The sequence below is a fragment of the Betta splendens genome, chromosome 9 (genome assembly GCF_900634795.4).
Source record: "Betta splendens chromosome 9, fBetSpl5.4, whole genome shotgun sequence".
Lineage (NCBI taxonomy): Eukaryota > Metazoa > Chordata > Actinopteri > Anabantiformes > Osphronemidae > Betta > Betta splendens.
Window position 1 is genome coordinate 21,263,521 of NC_040889.2, and position 13,294 is coordinate 21,276,814.

The 13,294-nt window shown below is 43.4% G+C and overlaps 3 protein-coding genes across 5 annotated transcripts; 1 reads left to right on the forward strand and 2 right to left on the reverse strand.

Annotated features, from left to right (window-relative positions):
* Positions 1 to 398: 398 nt before the first annotated feature.
* svopa (SV2 related protein a) lies at positions 399 to 5,925 on the forward strand. The gene is made up of 16 exons (XM_029162288.3): positions 399 to 620; positions 1,733 to 1,890; positions 1,997 to 2,082; positions 2,165 to 2,263; positions 2,478 to 2,549; positions 2,625 to 2,749; positions 2,821 to 2,884; positions 3,009 to 3,134; positions 3,230 to 3,358; positions 3,446 to 3,519; positions 3,623 to 3,699; positions 3,826 to 3,930; positions 4,106 to 4,217; positions 4,295 to 4,376; positions 4,506 to 4,595; positions 4,688 to 5,925. Exons 1-16 carry the CDS (start codon positions 586 to 588, stop codon positions 4,898 to 4,900), a joined length of 1,647 nt encoding a protein of 548 aa, XP_029018121.1. The 5' UTR covers positions 399 to 585; the 3' UTR covers positions 4,901 to 5,925.
* LOC114862212 (D-amino-acid oxidase-like) lies at positions 5,535 to 8,978 on the reverse strand. Its single transcript, XM_029162327.3, has 11 exons — positions 8,852 to 8,978; positions 8,331 to 8,526; positions 8,119 to 8,233; positions 7,762 to 7,838; positions 7,570 to 7,635; positions 7,419 to 7,473; positions 7,211 to 7,315; positions 7,012 to 7,094; positions 6,730 to 6,847; positions 6,386 to 6,484; positions 5,535 to 6,300 (listed from the first exon to the last, which is right to left on the reverse strand). Exons 2-11 carry the CDS (start codon positions 8,522 to 8,524, stop codon positions 6,175 to 6,177), a joined length of 1,038 nt encoding a protein of 345 aa, XP_029018160.1. The 5' UTR covers positions 8,525 to 8,526; positions 8,852 to 8,978; the 3' UTR covers positions 5,535 to 6,174.
* Positions 8,979 to 9,640: 662 nt separating this feature from the next.
* LOC114862208 (D-amino-acid oxidase-like) lies at positions 9,641 to 13,290 on the reverse strand. Of its 3 annotated transcripts, none has more exons than XM_029162320.3 (11): positions 13,153 to 13,290; positions 12,366 to 12,561; positions 12,154 to 12,268; positions 11,762 to 11,838; positions 11,462 to 11,527; positions 11,158 to 11,212; positions 10,923 to 11,027; positions 10,592 to 10,674; positions 10,200 to 10,317; positions 9,869 to 9,967; positions 9,641 to 9,783 (listed from the first exon to the last, which is right to left on the reverse strand). In XM_029162320.3, exons 1-11 carry the CDS (start codon positions 13,235 to 13,237, stop codon positions 9,658 to 9,660), a joined length of 1,125 nt encoding a protein of 374 aa, XP_029018153.1. In that variant the 5' UTR covers positions 13,238 to 13,290; the 3' UTR covers positions 9,641 to 9,657. The 3 variants fall into 3 exon arrangements, 2 of the variants coding, with proteins under 2 accessions (XP_029018153.1, XP_029018154.1); XM_029162321.3 differs by lacking the exon at positions 13,153 to 13,290 and adding an exon at positions 12,846 to 13,141; XR_003786936.3 differs by having other exon boundaries at positions 9,749 to 9,783; positions 10,190 to 10,317.
* Between the last annotated feature and the right edge of the window lie 4 nt (positions 13,291 to 13,294).

Genomic DNA, 13,294 nt, shown 5'->3' on the forward strand with positions numbered 1-13,294 from the left:
ATCAGATTTAGGCATCGTTTAATCCCCCATCCATACGGGTTATATTTACAATAAAATATTTTGAATTGTATATTAATGTTGATTAACTAATGCATTTCATTTTAACTTATTCAATCTTAAATTTAGTGTATTTGGCGTCTACGCATTTAAAAAACTATGCTAAAACTATTACTAAATACTCTTTAGTAAAATACATTATATAAGTTGAATTAATAATGCAAAACTCAACATACACTTGACAAAATAATTAGATGATTTATAAAGCATAATATTCTGTTCTAGACAATCGAATCGCATTGTTTAACTTTCACCTGATTTCCTCCCCCCTCTGATTAGTGAATGGTGATGGATCCCGAGTTGACCACATTGATCAGCTGTTATGTAGTCTCGGATCCTCCTGACCTCATCTTATCCGCCCACCCCGTTCGTGTCTCGTGCTGTGATTCGGTAGACTTCGGCTTCTCATTGGCTGCCGGCGGACACCGGAGCAGGTCGCTGTCCTCGGTGCTGAAGTCGCCGCTCGTCGTGATAATGTAGCAACACGAGCGATGAGGCCAAACGGAGCGTCAGCCAATAAACAGCAAAATGGACGATGATCTGTTCCAGCTGAGACAGCTGCCGTGAGTAGATTACAGCCCGCAATTTAGCGCCTCTTGTTTTTGTTCGGACGATTTTCAACCGTGTCAACACGCTTGGCCGATGCGTCGTCCTCTGACAGCTCCGCATTGTTTTTGTTTGCCTGTTCATAGAGTCTGTAAAATAAGCAATATTAACACCGACACATACCGAGATATATAACCTAAGGTGTTCTTAGGACACAATACAAATACCCTAGCGTGTTCAGACGCCAGCGGTGCAGATTGTTTACAGCCGTGGCATTTGCATGTAAGAAGACTGGTTTGGTTTTATCCATTGTTTAAAAGTAGGTTTTCATTTGTTTTTACTCGTGTAGGTTTTGTGTCCTAACTCACAATTGTGTTTGCTGTCATGACTCAGTACCTAACGTGATTTATTTCAACCCATGCTAAAGCTAAAGTCTGGCCTATACAAGTACAGCCTGTCTCATAGACATACATCTAAATAGTCTGAACAATAACTATACGTGCATTTTCATACGGTTTAATAGTAAAACACAAATGTGGTCTGCTGAATTCTAGCCAAGAATTAAAACAGCTATTCAGCATTTACAGGGGATGTTACAGTATTGCTGGATAATTTTAGTTCCAGGCTACATTTACAGTGTATTTTCATCAATTCTGACTAGATAACTTAAAACTGTCTCTTTAGTATCTTACAAAAATTACTTACCTTTTTTTACAAAACCATCTGCACCACAGATACTTTATCCTGTAACTATAGGCTGTGCTTTGTAATTGCTGTGATTAAGAGAGCACTGGCAGCTTCCAAGTTCTCCTGTCATGTTGACTGCTGTTGGACCCTTCTATTAGCAACCTGTGAAAGAAGATTAGGCCTTCCATCTGTAGAAACATGCAGCCCCCTGGGCATTTAGCCTTTATAGGGATGACAGACAGACAAAAATACAGTGTGGAGAGCTGTGAGCTGACCTGCCATTGTTTGCCCAGAGGACGATATTACAGCCTATTCACAGAACCAATAGCCAGAAAAAGCTCATATCACCTAGGCAACTGTCTCCAACTCTCATTTGGACATCTCTTGCTCAGCCATGGTAATCCTCCTCCGTTTCCTTCTCTTGTCATTTAATTTTTTGCAGTGTTGTTCGCTTCCGTCGGACAGGTGAGAGCACACGCTCCGAGGAGGATGGCGAGACTAGAGAACAGGTTGCCAGGATTGCCGAGCAGACTGATCTGGAGTCTGTGGCACTGGCGGATGGAGCACCAGTGCCTCGAGAGTTTGCCAATCCAACTGACGGTACAGTATGGCAGGGCTTCAAACAAATTTCCCTACACTTTCCCTACACAAGTCAGACAAGTGCAGTCTACAAGATCATCAATATTCACACATTTCTCCATTTCAGATACATTTATGGTGGAAGATGCAGTGGAAGCTATTGGCTTTGGGACATTTCAATGGAAACTCTCCATTCTCACTGGCCTGTCCTGGGTGAGGACTTCTCTAGAATAATAACACCACACGCTGATTACGACAATCATTGCTTACGTCCGTGGGTTTTCTGTTTTCTCAGATGGCTGATGCTATGGAGATGATGATCCTCAGCATCCTCGCCCCTCAGCTCCACTGTGAGTGGAGACTGCCCAGCCTTGAGGTGGCACTTCTTACATCGGTAATAGCACTTTGGTGTCCTTAAAGTGCACTTGCTCGCAGGGCTGTATGGATGCCCTGATAGTTATTGATCACACGCTTAAACATTGCTGCAAAGCAAGTGCATGCATTGAACAGTGAAAACCGCACTAGAAACTGTGCAGCTGCAACATTTAGGATTTTAAGCTGCTTCAAAATGTCCATGTCCAATTCTTTTCTCCTACTCCGTGATTCAGGCCGTGTTTATTGGGATGATGATCAGCTCCTCTCTCTGGGGAAATATTTCAGACAAATATGGCAGAAAGACGGTAAGTTCGTGTGCTTGACGTCGACACACCCTTCATCAGATCAGCATAGGTTATTTATCTGTGTTGGTGGTTTAGGGTCTGAAGATGAGCGTGCTGTGGACCATGTTCTATGGTTTGATGAGTGCATTTGCACCCATTTATGGGTGGATCCTCATCCTCCGGGCGCTGGTGGGCTTTGGCATCGGAGGAGCTCCACAGTCGTGAGTAACTGTCATGTATGTACTATATATTTTTAAGTTGTGATTAATAATGAAGCATTCCTACACCTAAGGGTGACCCTGTATGCTGAATTCCTGCCTATGAGGTCCAGAGCAACATGCATCCTGCTTATAGAGGTAAGGCCTCATCTGGCTTTAATGATTGTGAAACATGTTGGATCCAACCCGACATAAACACACACGTCATTGTGACAGAAATTCTCTGGTCCGATGACCTCTGTTCACCGCCTTTGCTGTGCAGATATTCTGGGCTCTGGGCACCGTGTTTGAAGTGCTCTTAGCGATCCTGGTGATGCCCAGTCTGGGCTGGCGCTGGCTGCTCGGCCTCTCGACCATCCCTCTCTTCATCTTTGCCATCCTGTGTTTTGTGAGTATGTTGCAGGTACTGTATGTTTCCAAATGTGCGAGCTAATGAAACCGCAGCGTGACAAAAACATCCCTGTGTTTCCTGTGGGGGGGCAGTGGCTGCCTGAGAGCGCTCGATATGACGTGCTAACTGGAAACCAGGAGAAAGCTCTTGCTACGCTGAAGCGCATCGCCACGGAGAACGGAGCGCCCATGCCTCTGGGAAAACTAGTCGCCGCCAGACAGGTGAAAGATGAAAGCTTCCACATGTAGACACAGACTTTATGTCTGCATGACCTCTTGTGGATTCACATTTGTGTTTGTTTGAACTAGGAGGACCGTGGGAAGATTCGGGACTTATTTTCGTCTCACTTCCGTTGGACCACAGTTCTGCTGTGGTTTATTTGGTGAGTAGAGTGAACGCCACCCACTCGTGACTGCACAGACTACTGACTGATTTCCTTTACTTTCCTTTAACCAGTGAAAACTCTCACTTTTCTGTCTCCCCAGGTTTGCTAATGCCTTTTCCTATTATGGTCTGGTGCTTCTCACCACAGAGTTGTTTCAGGAGGGAGGAGCATGTGGAAGTGAGTCACCAACACTAAAAGCCAACAGAGGCACCCACACACTCATTGACACAAACGAACAGATTTGAATTAGTTCTATCTAGCTTTACGGGAGCCACCCGTTTGTTGTTTCACATCTCCATCTAGTGTCCAAAGGTGATAAGATGGAGCCTCGATGCAGCCTGGAGTGTAAATATTTGAACTCTGACGACTACAAAGACCTCCTGTGGACAACGCTGTCTGAATTCCCAGGTCCACAGCTGTTCTTTCTTAATGCTAATATTAAAGCTAACCAAGGTCAAGTCTGATATTAGGGTGGATGTATATTTATATATATGAAGATATGAAACTGTATTAAAAGAAATACAGTTTAATAATTTTAATATAAACAGATCTTCTGCACACTGATTATTATTGTGTGCTACAGGTCTGCTGGTGACACTGTGGGCTATTGATCGACTGGGGAGGAGAAAGACCATGGCGCTGTGTTTCTTTGTCTTCTCCCTGTGCATCATTCCACTTTATGGATGTGTTGGAAGGTAAGCTTCTCCGTGTTTAGGTTAAACTCCAACAATTGGATGTATCTGCTGTTTATCCACTGTTTTGTGTCTCGCAGAGCGTCCATGACTGTGTTAATCTTCATCGCCAGAGCCTTTATTGCAGGAGGCTTCCAGGCTGCCTATGTGTACACTCCAGAGGTACAGAAGGATATTGTATTACAAAACCGTTCTCACTAGAGCTCAGATCCAGTTAGAAGCTGAGTACAGAGATGTTTGGCTCAGAACAGGAGGGGAGCAGCATGCTCAGTGTTGTCTCAAACTGTGCAGGTGTACCCAACAGCAACCAGGGCCTTAGGTCTGGGAACCAGCAGTGGAATGGCCAGAGTCGGCGCGCTCATCACGCCTTTCGTGGCACAGGTAACACCCAGAAACCAGCTCACACATTTAAATACTGCAGACGATGAAAAACTACCGCAAGCCTTGCTTTGCCCCCGGGCTTCGTCCTGCAGGTGATGCTGGAGTCCTCGGTGTACCTGGCTCTCTCGGTGTACTGCTGCTGCTGCCTGCTGGCTGCCATTGCCTCCTGCGCACTGCCGATCGAGACCACGGGGCGAGGCCTGCAGGAGTCCAGCCGCCACGAGTGGGGCCAGGAGATGGTGGGCCGGGCGCCCGCCCACGGCCAGGCGGGCATCCCCCACTCCAGCTCTGGCTCCCAGGGCTGAGCACACGGCAGGTGAAACGGGACCCAGAGGAGGCCGCGACAAAGACGAGGAGACAGGCCCCAAAGCTGACCGGGCTTTCCGGGTCCATCTCCAGTCCCACCCAGTGACTCTTCAATTCAGACACCTGAGTGGCTTTAGAGAGCCAGACAGCACAACATTATAAAAACATGTGTGTTTTAATGTTGTCAGTGTTCAACCACCATTGCTGTCACTATGTTGGCACCATATAAAGACACAAGGAAAGATAAAATGACCCACACGCAAACACATAAAATAGTATTAAGAGCAACTATTTTCTGTTCCGAGAGCCTTAATTAGAGCTGTTCAGTATCTAGGGGTTAGAGACCTGCTCATCCAGTGTGCAAACGCTGCTACTCTTATAACGCTGGACATACAGTCTATGAATACACAAGAAGGACTATTATCCTTATCCAGTTTCATTCAAAGCCACTGTTCGAGTACAGTCATTACAAAGTTAGATGTTAAAAAGTGCATCAAGGTCTGACTTCAAACGTCTGTCTAAGTGAAGCTGCACAGCGCGTGCTTCAGTAACCATCATGTCCTCTGGGTTGTTATGTCTATTAATTAAATGAGGGACATAAAGAAAATACTCTAGTAATTATAAACAAACCACTTTATATCCTCACCATTATTAGTTTATTTTATTCATATTTCATAACACATATTAATGTTTAGTAATCTCCTGGTCTACTTCACCATTCACAACCGTCTAACAGGACGATGGTTCTGTCTCTGTAAATAATGTATCATTACCTGGTTTAGTCGGCGTCTTTGCTTTTGTTAGTGACAGAGGTGATGTGAAGACAGACTTTGGCCATTTTGGTTTCACAAGTAAATAATCAAAGGTTTCATTAAAAAATAATACTGAGTAGCTAAAACAGGTCCAGCTGCTCCGAACCTGCAAGTGTTTGAATATAGTCCTGCATTAAGTGTCTGCGTGCACAGATTCTAGTCAATGCACTGGATGTAAAAGTGTATGATACAGTAAATGATCTTCAAAATCAGCTTTCCTCAATGTGTGATCAGTGATTGATCGGCCGTAATCATCATTATATCATCAATAAGTCTCCTTACGTTTTATACATTTACTGGCAATATTTCGAATATTATTAGAAAACAGATGGAAACAATGGTGTCTCCTCTTTTTATCCCATTACACAAGAAAAAAAAGATGATAAAAAAGTTGGTTATAAATGTTGAATAGTTACTATAATTTGAAAAAGAAGTGCACCATCACTTTCCACCAAACAAGCTTACAGACGAGCTGTTGGACCTTTTCCTTTCTGCTCCACTATCTGTCCAAAAAGCCGCGCTGCCTCCTGGGCACAGCCTCTGTGGATGGTGAGCCCAAAACCTCCATGGCCGTAGTTGTGTATCACCTCAATGAGAGCCGCAGTATTTCAGATGAGACTCACCAACCTTCATATTTTAACTCTCCTTCCAGAAGACTTGCAATATATTTACCTCTAGTGTAGTTGTACCGCATTGTATGGTCTCCCGCTCCAGTCGAACTTTGCTGCGAACGGGTCTGAGTCCAGCCCAGGAGTCGACTATTCTGGCATGCTGGAGTTAGAGAACAAGGAAATGTAATGGCTCACATATAAATCTATAAAAGACAATAATTTAGGTAATTACTTTAAAATCTGTATGTATTCTCCTAAAGTCTGGATTACAGAATAAACAAGTAAATTCAAAATGTTAAATATTTATATATAGCACTAGAAAAAACTCTTGTATGAAAAATAATATGAAAATAATGAATCACAGATCAGTCTTTTTTGGAGCCTTCCAATCTGACCTCACCCCACCTTGAGACTAGGCTCCAGCTCACAGGCTTCCTCCCATATTTTCTTTTGGTCGGTGGAGTTGCACTGCTCGCTCCAGTTTCCCACCTGAAAAGTCCCTCCAACTGTGACGAGACGACTCCTGCAGAGAGAGAGGAACTTTGGTTTGTTCATTAAAACGTACACGCACTGTCTGCACTGAAGCCCAATGAACGTTGATACAAATACACCTGCCTCATGTGCGCTATTAGCAATATGCTACTGCAGCTCAGGGTTTGTATTGCATGTGTGTGGTGTCACCAGTACCCTGGAATAATGTAAGGAGAGTTGTAGACTCCTGTGGCAAAATTATGAGTAATGATCCAATGCTTCAACCACGGAGCATCCACCTGAAGTAGAGAGGACAAACATGTCTCTGCTGTTATTTCCACTCTGACTTCATACGTTAATGCCTTCCTAGAGTAAAAAAACATATAAATAAACACCGGAACCCGTTCACTCCCACCTTCACTATCTGCCCCCGGCCAGGTTTGAGGTCCGGGTCAGGCTGGAGTTCTCCTGACCTCACCCCAGTGCAGTTTATGACCACGTCTGCCCCAGTTTCTGCCAGCTGAGAGCAGGCAAGAACAAGAGGTAAGTTACAGTTCACCGGGTACAAACATCAACATGTAAATATTCTGCAAACGCAATGCCAATGAAAATCATTCGCTAACCTCCTTGAAAGATTCAACTTTTTGGTGACGAAATGTCACGTCTCTTTTTCGTAACCTGGACATGTTGTTATCACATTACATGCATGTTATGATCGCCACAAAACATCACCGACATCAGGTGTGAGATGGTGGTTAGAGGCTCCTCACTCACCAGTCCATCAGCCAGGGCAAGTATGATTTACCTTCCACCATGAGAGCAGTGTTGAACCACCCATAACTGGACAAGCATGAAGAAAAACAAGAATTAGACTGTAGAGGCTAATACAGCTAAAATAGGTACATGTTATAGTGTATACTTTTGTATATACTCCAATTCACACCAAGTTTGAGTTTGAGGACCTACGTGTATCCGGGGAACATCTGTAGCTCTCGTTGTGTGAGCTGCCTGAAGCCCAGCACGGCGTCTTTAAACGAGGGGTCCTGCAGTTGAAAACAAGTCACCTATTATGAAGCTGCATCAATTATTCACTGTGTGTTTGTGTGCATTCAGGATCAAAACCAGCATCCCCAGTCCGAGGCCTCTCTGTTGATGCTTCACAGCCACTAAAGGGAGCTAGAACTAATGGCCTCTGTTAATAGTGGACAACTCTGTTGAGATTACGTTGTAACTGCATCACTGCAGACCTTTGCTCCTGCTTATGAAGGGCTTTGTAACGTGGGTCACGTCATATGTGCAGGTTTCCAGGGACAAACTACTCACTGGGACTGGTTCTGTGCACAGGTTGTAGCCAGACTGAAGGAATATTCCCATCTTCATGCCCTCTGGTGAACTGAGGCAGCTCAGCAAGTAGTCAAACGTCTCTTTATTCCACTTACTGAAATTAAAGACCATAGCAGCATTAAATACACAAGGGTTCACATTTTGAAGCAAAACAAAAAGAGTCAAAGGACAGTGAAAGACAATGGATTTACGTTTCCTGGACGTTTCCCTTATCGTGAAGGTACGGCTGCCAAAAGCCAGCCGCTCCATCGCTGGTGGTGAGCGGAGTGAAGCGGTCTGCATACACCTCGATGCTCAGCGGCCTGATGACTGGATGGTACTGCTCATAGATGCTCTGAGCAGTTGACAGACCAATGACTCCAGCTCCAATCACTGCCACGCGCATGTCTGGAAGAACACGACACACATTTACACCTGAGACTCTCTCATCCACGAGGGCGTCACGTACAGTGAGGCGAAGCCGAACATATAAATAACATTATTAGTGATGGTCACAATACAAGCTGGACGATCCATAAAGACTGCATAACTGCTAATACGTGACAATTGTGTCACAGTTAAAAGGACCGTGGCAGTAGTTACGACAGCGCAGACTCGAACATTTCAGCGCGTGACACTAAATCTACGAACTGAGAACGGAAGAGTTGCTCAGTTAAACACATTTGACCGACGCATTGAACAGTTAATACACTTTAAAAAGTCCAGTCTTTACCGTCAGGTGAAGTTGTCGCCCACCACTGAAGGAGCTGCAGAGTGAGCGACCAGCTGTCACGTGGGACAGAGGCGGAGCTCCAGCTCCGGCTAAACGTGAACGTGAAGGCCGCGTGGTCATTCTGGACGCGTCCTCTGTCTCACATTACATACGGTCGGCTATTACACAATGTTTATCTCTTTTTTAAAATCTCTTTGGCTTTTTTTTCCTGCACCACAGCTGACAAATATGGACATGATTTTTATTTCCTAATGATTCATTTGCTATAATAAACTGTAATATTGTAGCTGATCATATTTTGTATTAAGAATCTGCATCAGTATAGTAACTAGTAGTTAGCCCAGTTAACAGTTTTGCTGTAAAATGTACAGTGATTCCCTCTGAACAGATAATAAGAAAAAGTAAAAAGAAGTAAAACGTAAATGGACTTTAGTACAGTACACCAAGTACTGCAGTATAGGTCCTTAGAGTGTATAGAGTAAAGTAGAATAGAGTAAAATGCTTCAACAACTAAGTGCAAACTAGGAATACATAGTCTAAAAATATTTTTATTATTTCTAAAAAAAGGACAGCATTAGGGTTGCTATAACAACAAAACTAAAAAATTGTGTCTTCATTATTTGCTAACTTTATTTACAAAACAATTACAGAGAGAGGCTCTTGCACACATTCAATTGTGTATTACATTGGTGGTACATTACAATGGTTTCTCTTAATATTAATATTCAGTAGATAACTGATTCAGTAGATGACTAATGCTGTCATTTGAAAAAAAAAGTGCACAATCACTCCTGCCCAAAACAAGCTTACAGACGAGCTGTTGGACCTTTTCCTTTCTGCTCCACTATCTGTCCAAAAAGCCGCGCTGCCTCCTGGGCACAGCCTCTGTGGATGGTGAGCCCAAAACTGCCATGGCCGTAGTTGTGTATCACCTCAATGAGAGCCGCAGTATTTCAGATGAGACTCACCAACCTTCATATTTTAACTCTCTTCCCAGAAGACTTGCAATATATTTACCTCTAGTGTAGTTGTACCGCATTGTATGGTCTCCCGCTCCAGTCGAACTTTGCTGCGAACGGGTCTGAGTCCAGCCCAGGAGTCGACTATTCTGGCATGCTGGAGTTAGAGAACAAGGAAATGTCACATATTTTAACATTGAAAACCTATGAACAATATCAAGAAGAGTGTTACTAAGGTCTACAATGTTTGAATGTATTATGATTAGTAAATAACCTCACATTTGTATTACCAGTCTTTTGAATAAATGCTCATCCATTACAATGAATCACACTCAAGGCAGAAAGTATTTTGTTGGCTTGTTTCACAAAGCATTCTGACCTCATCCCACCTTGAGACTAGGCTCCAGCTGGCAGGCGTCCTCCCAGATTCTCCTGTGGTCGGTGGAGTTGCACTGCTCGCTCCAGTTTCCTACCTGGAGCGTCCCACCGACTGTGACGAGACGACTCCTGCAGGCACAGATTCCACTTCCTGTCTGCACTGCACTTGAATTCCAAATCAACACAAGCTAAAGATACTGTGTTGTGGTGAGTTACATGCTTTGCTGGATCACAGTGACATCACCCTGTGACGTTCATGAGAATCTGATAGGTTCATGCTTTGGTGTGTGTGGACAAACAAAGGTGTTTGTAGGATGCATAAGACGAACAGACAAGCTGAAAATGAAACACTACTGCCAACATGGAGGCATAATGACTGAGTGAGCCGTCAGTTTAGTCATACCCTGGAATGATGTAAGGCGAGTTGCAAAATCCTGTAGTAAAATTATGCGTGTTAATCCAGTGCTTCAACCACGGAGCATCTACCTGAAAGGCAGAGACATTATACATAATGTAATACACGTAATACACACACGTTATGTATTATATTCTCTATATTTAGTCATATTTTATGATCTAATGTACTGCAAGAAACACTCCTAAAGCTATCTCCTTCCCGACAGTTTCACTCTAAAAACAAATAAATTACAACCTTAACTTAGACTTTACAAGTGTACTGTACTGTGGTCGCTTGTACAAATAGTATGTGAAAACGAGAGAGACTTGACTCCCACCTTCACTATCTGCCCCCGGCCTGGTTTGAGGTCCGGGTCAGGCTGGAGTTCTCCTGACCTCACCCCAGTGCAGTTTATGACCACGTCTGCCCCAGTTTCTGCCAGCTGAGAGCAGGCAAGAACAAGAGGTAAGAAATCACAAAAAACAAGGTAGGAAGTTACAAATTAACTGAGAAAAAACATTTCATAGCACAAATATATGCCGAATATTGAACTAACTAAAAAGCCTTCTAACCTCCTGGAACGACTTTACTCTTCTGTGATAAAATTTAACAGCCCTTTTCTGCAACCTGGAATGAACACAAAAAACAGTCAACACTATGGTTTATCATGGCAAAACGTTTATCTAGCTAAACTGAAATTAAGGTGTGAGACGGGATAAAACCTCACAATAGCAAATGAACTCAATAAATTATTTATGTAACAACCGCACATGGGCTTCCTTTCCTCTTTTTATTGGGGTTTAAAAGATGTTGCAAGTAGCAGGATAAGCCTGTAAAACTTTACTCGTAAAACAGGACAGACAGTTAATCACTCACCAGTCTGTCAGCCAGGGTAGATATGTTTTACCTTCCACCATGAGAGTGGTGTTGAACCACCCATAACTGGACATAGGTGAAGAAAATGATAGATTATGTTAAATCTGACCTGAACATAATTAATCACTGTTTTCATGAATCAATCACAATGCATTGTTTGCTGGAAACAAAATGTCTTGCTGTATACTTGTATACTATATTAAATGCGTGTCATGACATGGAAATATCTAGTTACTGTACCTTACATTTGTGGCTCATTACAGGTTGCAAATGTTTTTATGAGAGTTTCTGGGGACCTACTTGTATCCAGGAAACATCTGCAGCTCTTGTTCTGTGAGCTGTCTGTAGCCCAGGACAGTGTCTTTAAATGAGGGATCCTGCAATCAAGGAGTCCTTTATTATGAGACCACATGCCTTACAGTGTTAGTTTGCCTTCAGGACACAGGATCAGTGTGAGTCTAACCCAAACCCTGGTGAGACCTCTTCGTTGATGCCTCACTGCAGGCACCGTTCTTTATGGTATGTGCATGTGGTACTGTAGGTATTGTACTGTAGTATAGGGGAAGGTGGTGTATACTGATAAGTTTTATATTTAAGAACGACCTATGTGAGATTAAATTGTGAATCATTGCAGACCTTTGTTCTCGGTCGTAAAAGGCTTAAAGTGGGTCACGTGAGTGAGGACTACTCACTGGGACTGGTTCTGTGCACAGGTTGTAGCCAGACTGAAGGAATATTCCCATCTTCATGCCCTCTGGTGAACTGAGGCAGCTCAGCAAGTAGTCAAACGTCTCTTTATTCCACTTACTGAAATTGAAGACCATAGCAGCATTAAATACACAAGTGGTCACATTTTGAAGCAAAACAAAAAGAGTCAAAGGACAGTGAAAGACAATGGATTTACGTTTCCTGGATCTTGCCCTTGTCATCCAGGTGTGGCTGCCAAAAGCCAGCCGCTCCATCGCTGGTGGTGAGCGGAGTGAAGCGGTCTGCATACACCTCGATGCTCAGCGGCCTGATGACTGGATGGTACTGCTCATAGATGCTCTGAGCAGTTGACAGACCAATGACTCCAGCTCCAATCACTGCCACGCGCATGTCTGGAAGAACACGACACACATTTACACCTGGTGTCAATGAATGAATGAATAACATTTACACATGTTAATAATGAACAACACGTTAAAAGAGATAGCTGGATAAACAGTTCATATGACACTTTGGGCTGTGCAAGTTTTAATGCAATTCAACTGCTTGGCACAGAATGAAAGTAAGGAACAAATTTTAGTGCATTTAGAACACATTCCATTATTACTGTACCACATGCTGCATAAAATGAAACAAATATTTCTAACAGACAATCACTTTGTATTGGTGGCTCTACCTTCACGGTACTTTAGTTGCCTAGGCGCTCTCCACTTCTGAAACTGACCTGTCACTACTCGAGCGCCGACACCTGAACTGTTCTACGCATGTGCGAAAACACAGTCTGGGCGCCTTATCGTGGACGTTAAATTCGTGGTAACAGTCCAGATTTTTTTAGTTTTAAACTTAATGTTATGCCCTACGGTGCATAAATACAACAAAAATGAACAGAAAGTGTTTCGGTTTTTATCATTATTATTTTAAACATTGTTATTATTGATTATTAAGTCATATGTGGAACAACACTGTATTAAAGTATAACTAACTATAGCTTTGATAAGTTGTTAGAAAAGGTACGTGGCCACAGGTCCGTGCACAGAGAGTGGGGCTCCTCTCGGTCCCTCCATCCATCAGTCTGACGCGCTCCTCGCCAGCAGCAGCAGCAGCCGCAGCAGCTGCAGCTCCTCC

Coding starts and splice junctions, on each gene's coding strand:
- LOC114862212 (XM_029162327.3), bottom strand. CDS start 8,524: ATGCGCGTGGCAGTGATTGGAGCTGGAGTCATTGGTCTGTCAACTGCT. Junction 7,474..7,569: donor TTGCCCTGGCTGATGGACTG/GTGAGTGAGGAG, acceptor CAACATGTCCAG/GTTACGAAAAAGAGACGTGA. Junction 6,848..7,011: donor TCTCCTTACATTATTCCAGG/GTACTGGTGACA, acceptor CTCTCTCTGCAG/GAGTCGTCTCGTCACAGTTG.
- LOC114862208 (XM_029162320.3), bottom strand. CDS start 13,237: ATGGATGGAGGGACCGAGAGGAGCCCCACTCTCTGTGCACGGACCTGT. Junction 11,028..11,157: donor GAGTAAAGTCGTTCCAGGAG/GTTAGAAGGCTT, acceptor GCCTGCTCTCAG/CTGGCAGAAACTGGGGCAGA. Junction 9,968..10,199: donor AGCTGGAGCCTAGTCTCAAG/GTGGGATGAGGT, acceptor CTCTAACTCCAG/CATGCCAGAATAGTCGACTC.
- svopa (XM_029162288.3), top strand. CDS start 586: ATGGACGATGATCTGTTCCAGCTGAGACAGCTGCC. Junction 621..1,732: donor TTCCAGCTGAGACAGCTGCC/GTGAGTAGATTA, acceptor AATTTTTTGCAG/TGTTGTTCGCTTCCGTCGGA. Junction 3,700..3,825: donor GGAGGGAGGAGCATGTGGAA/GTGAGTCACCAA, acceptor ATCTCCATCTAG/TGTCCAAAGGTGATAAGATG.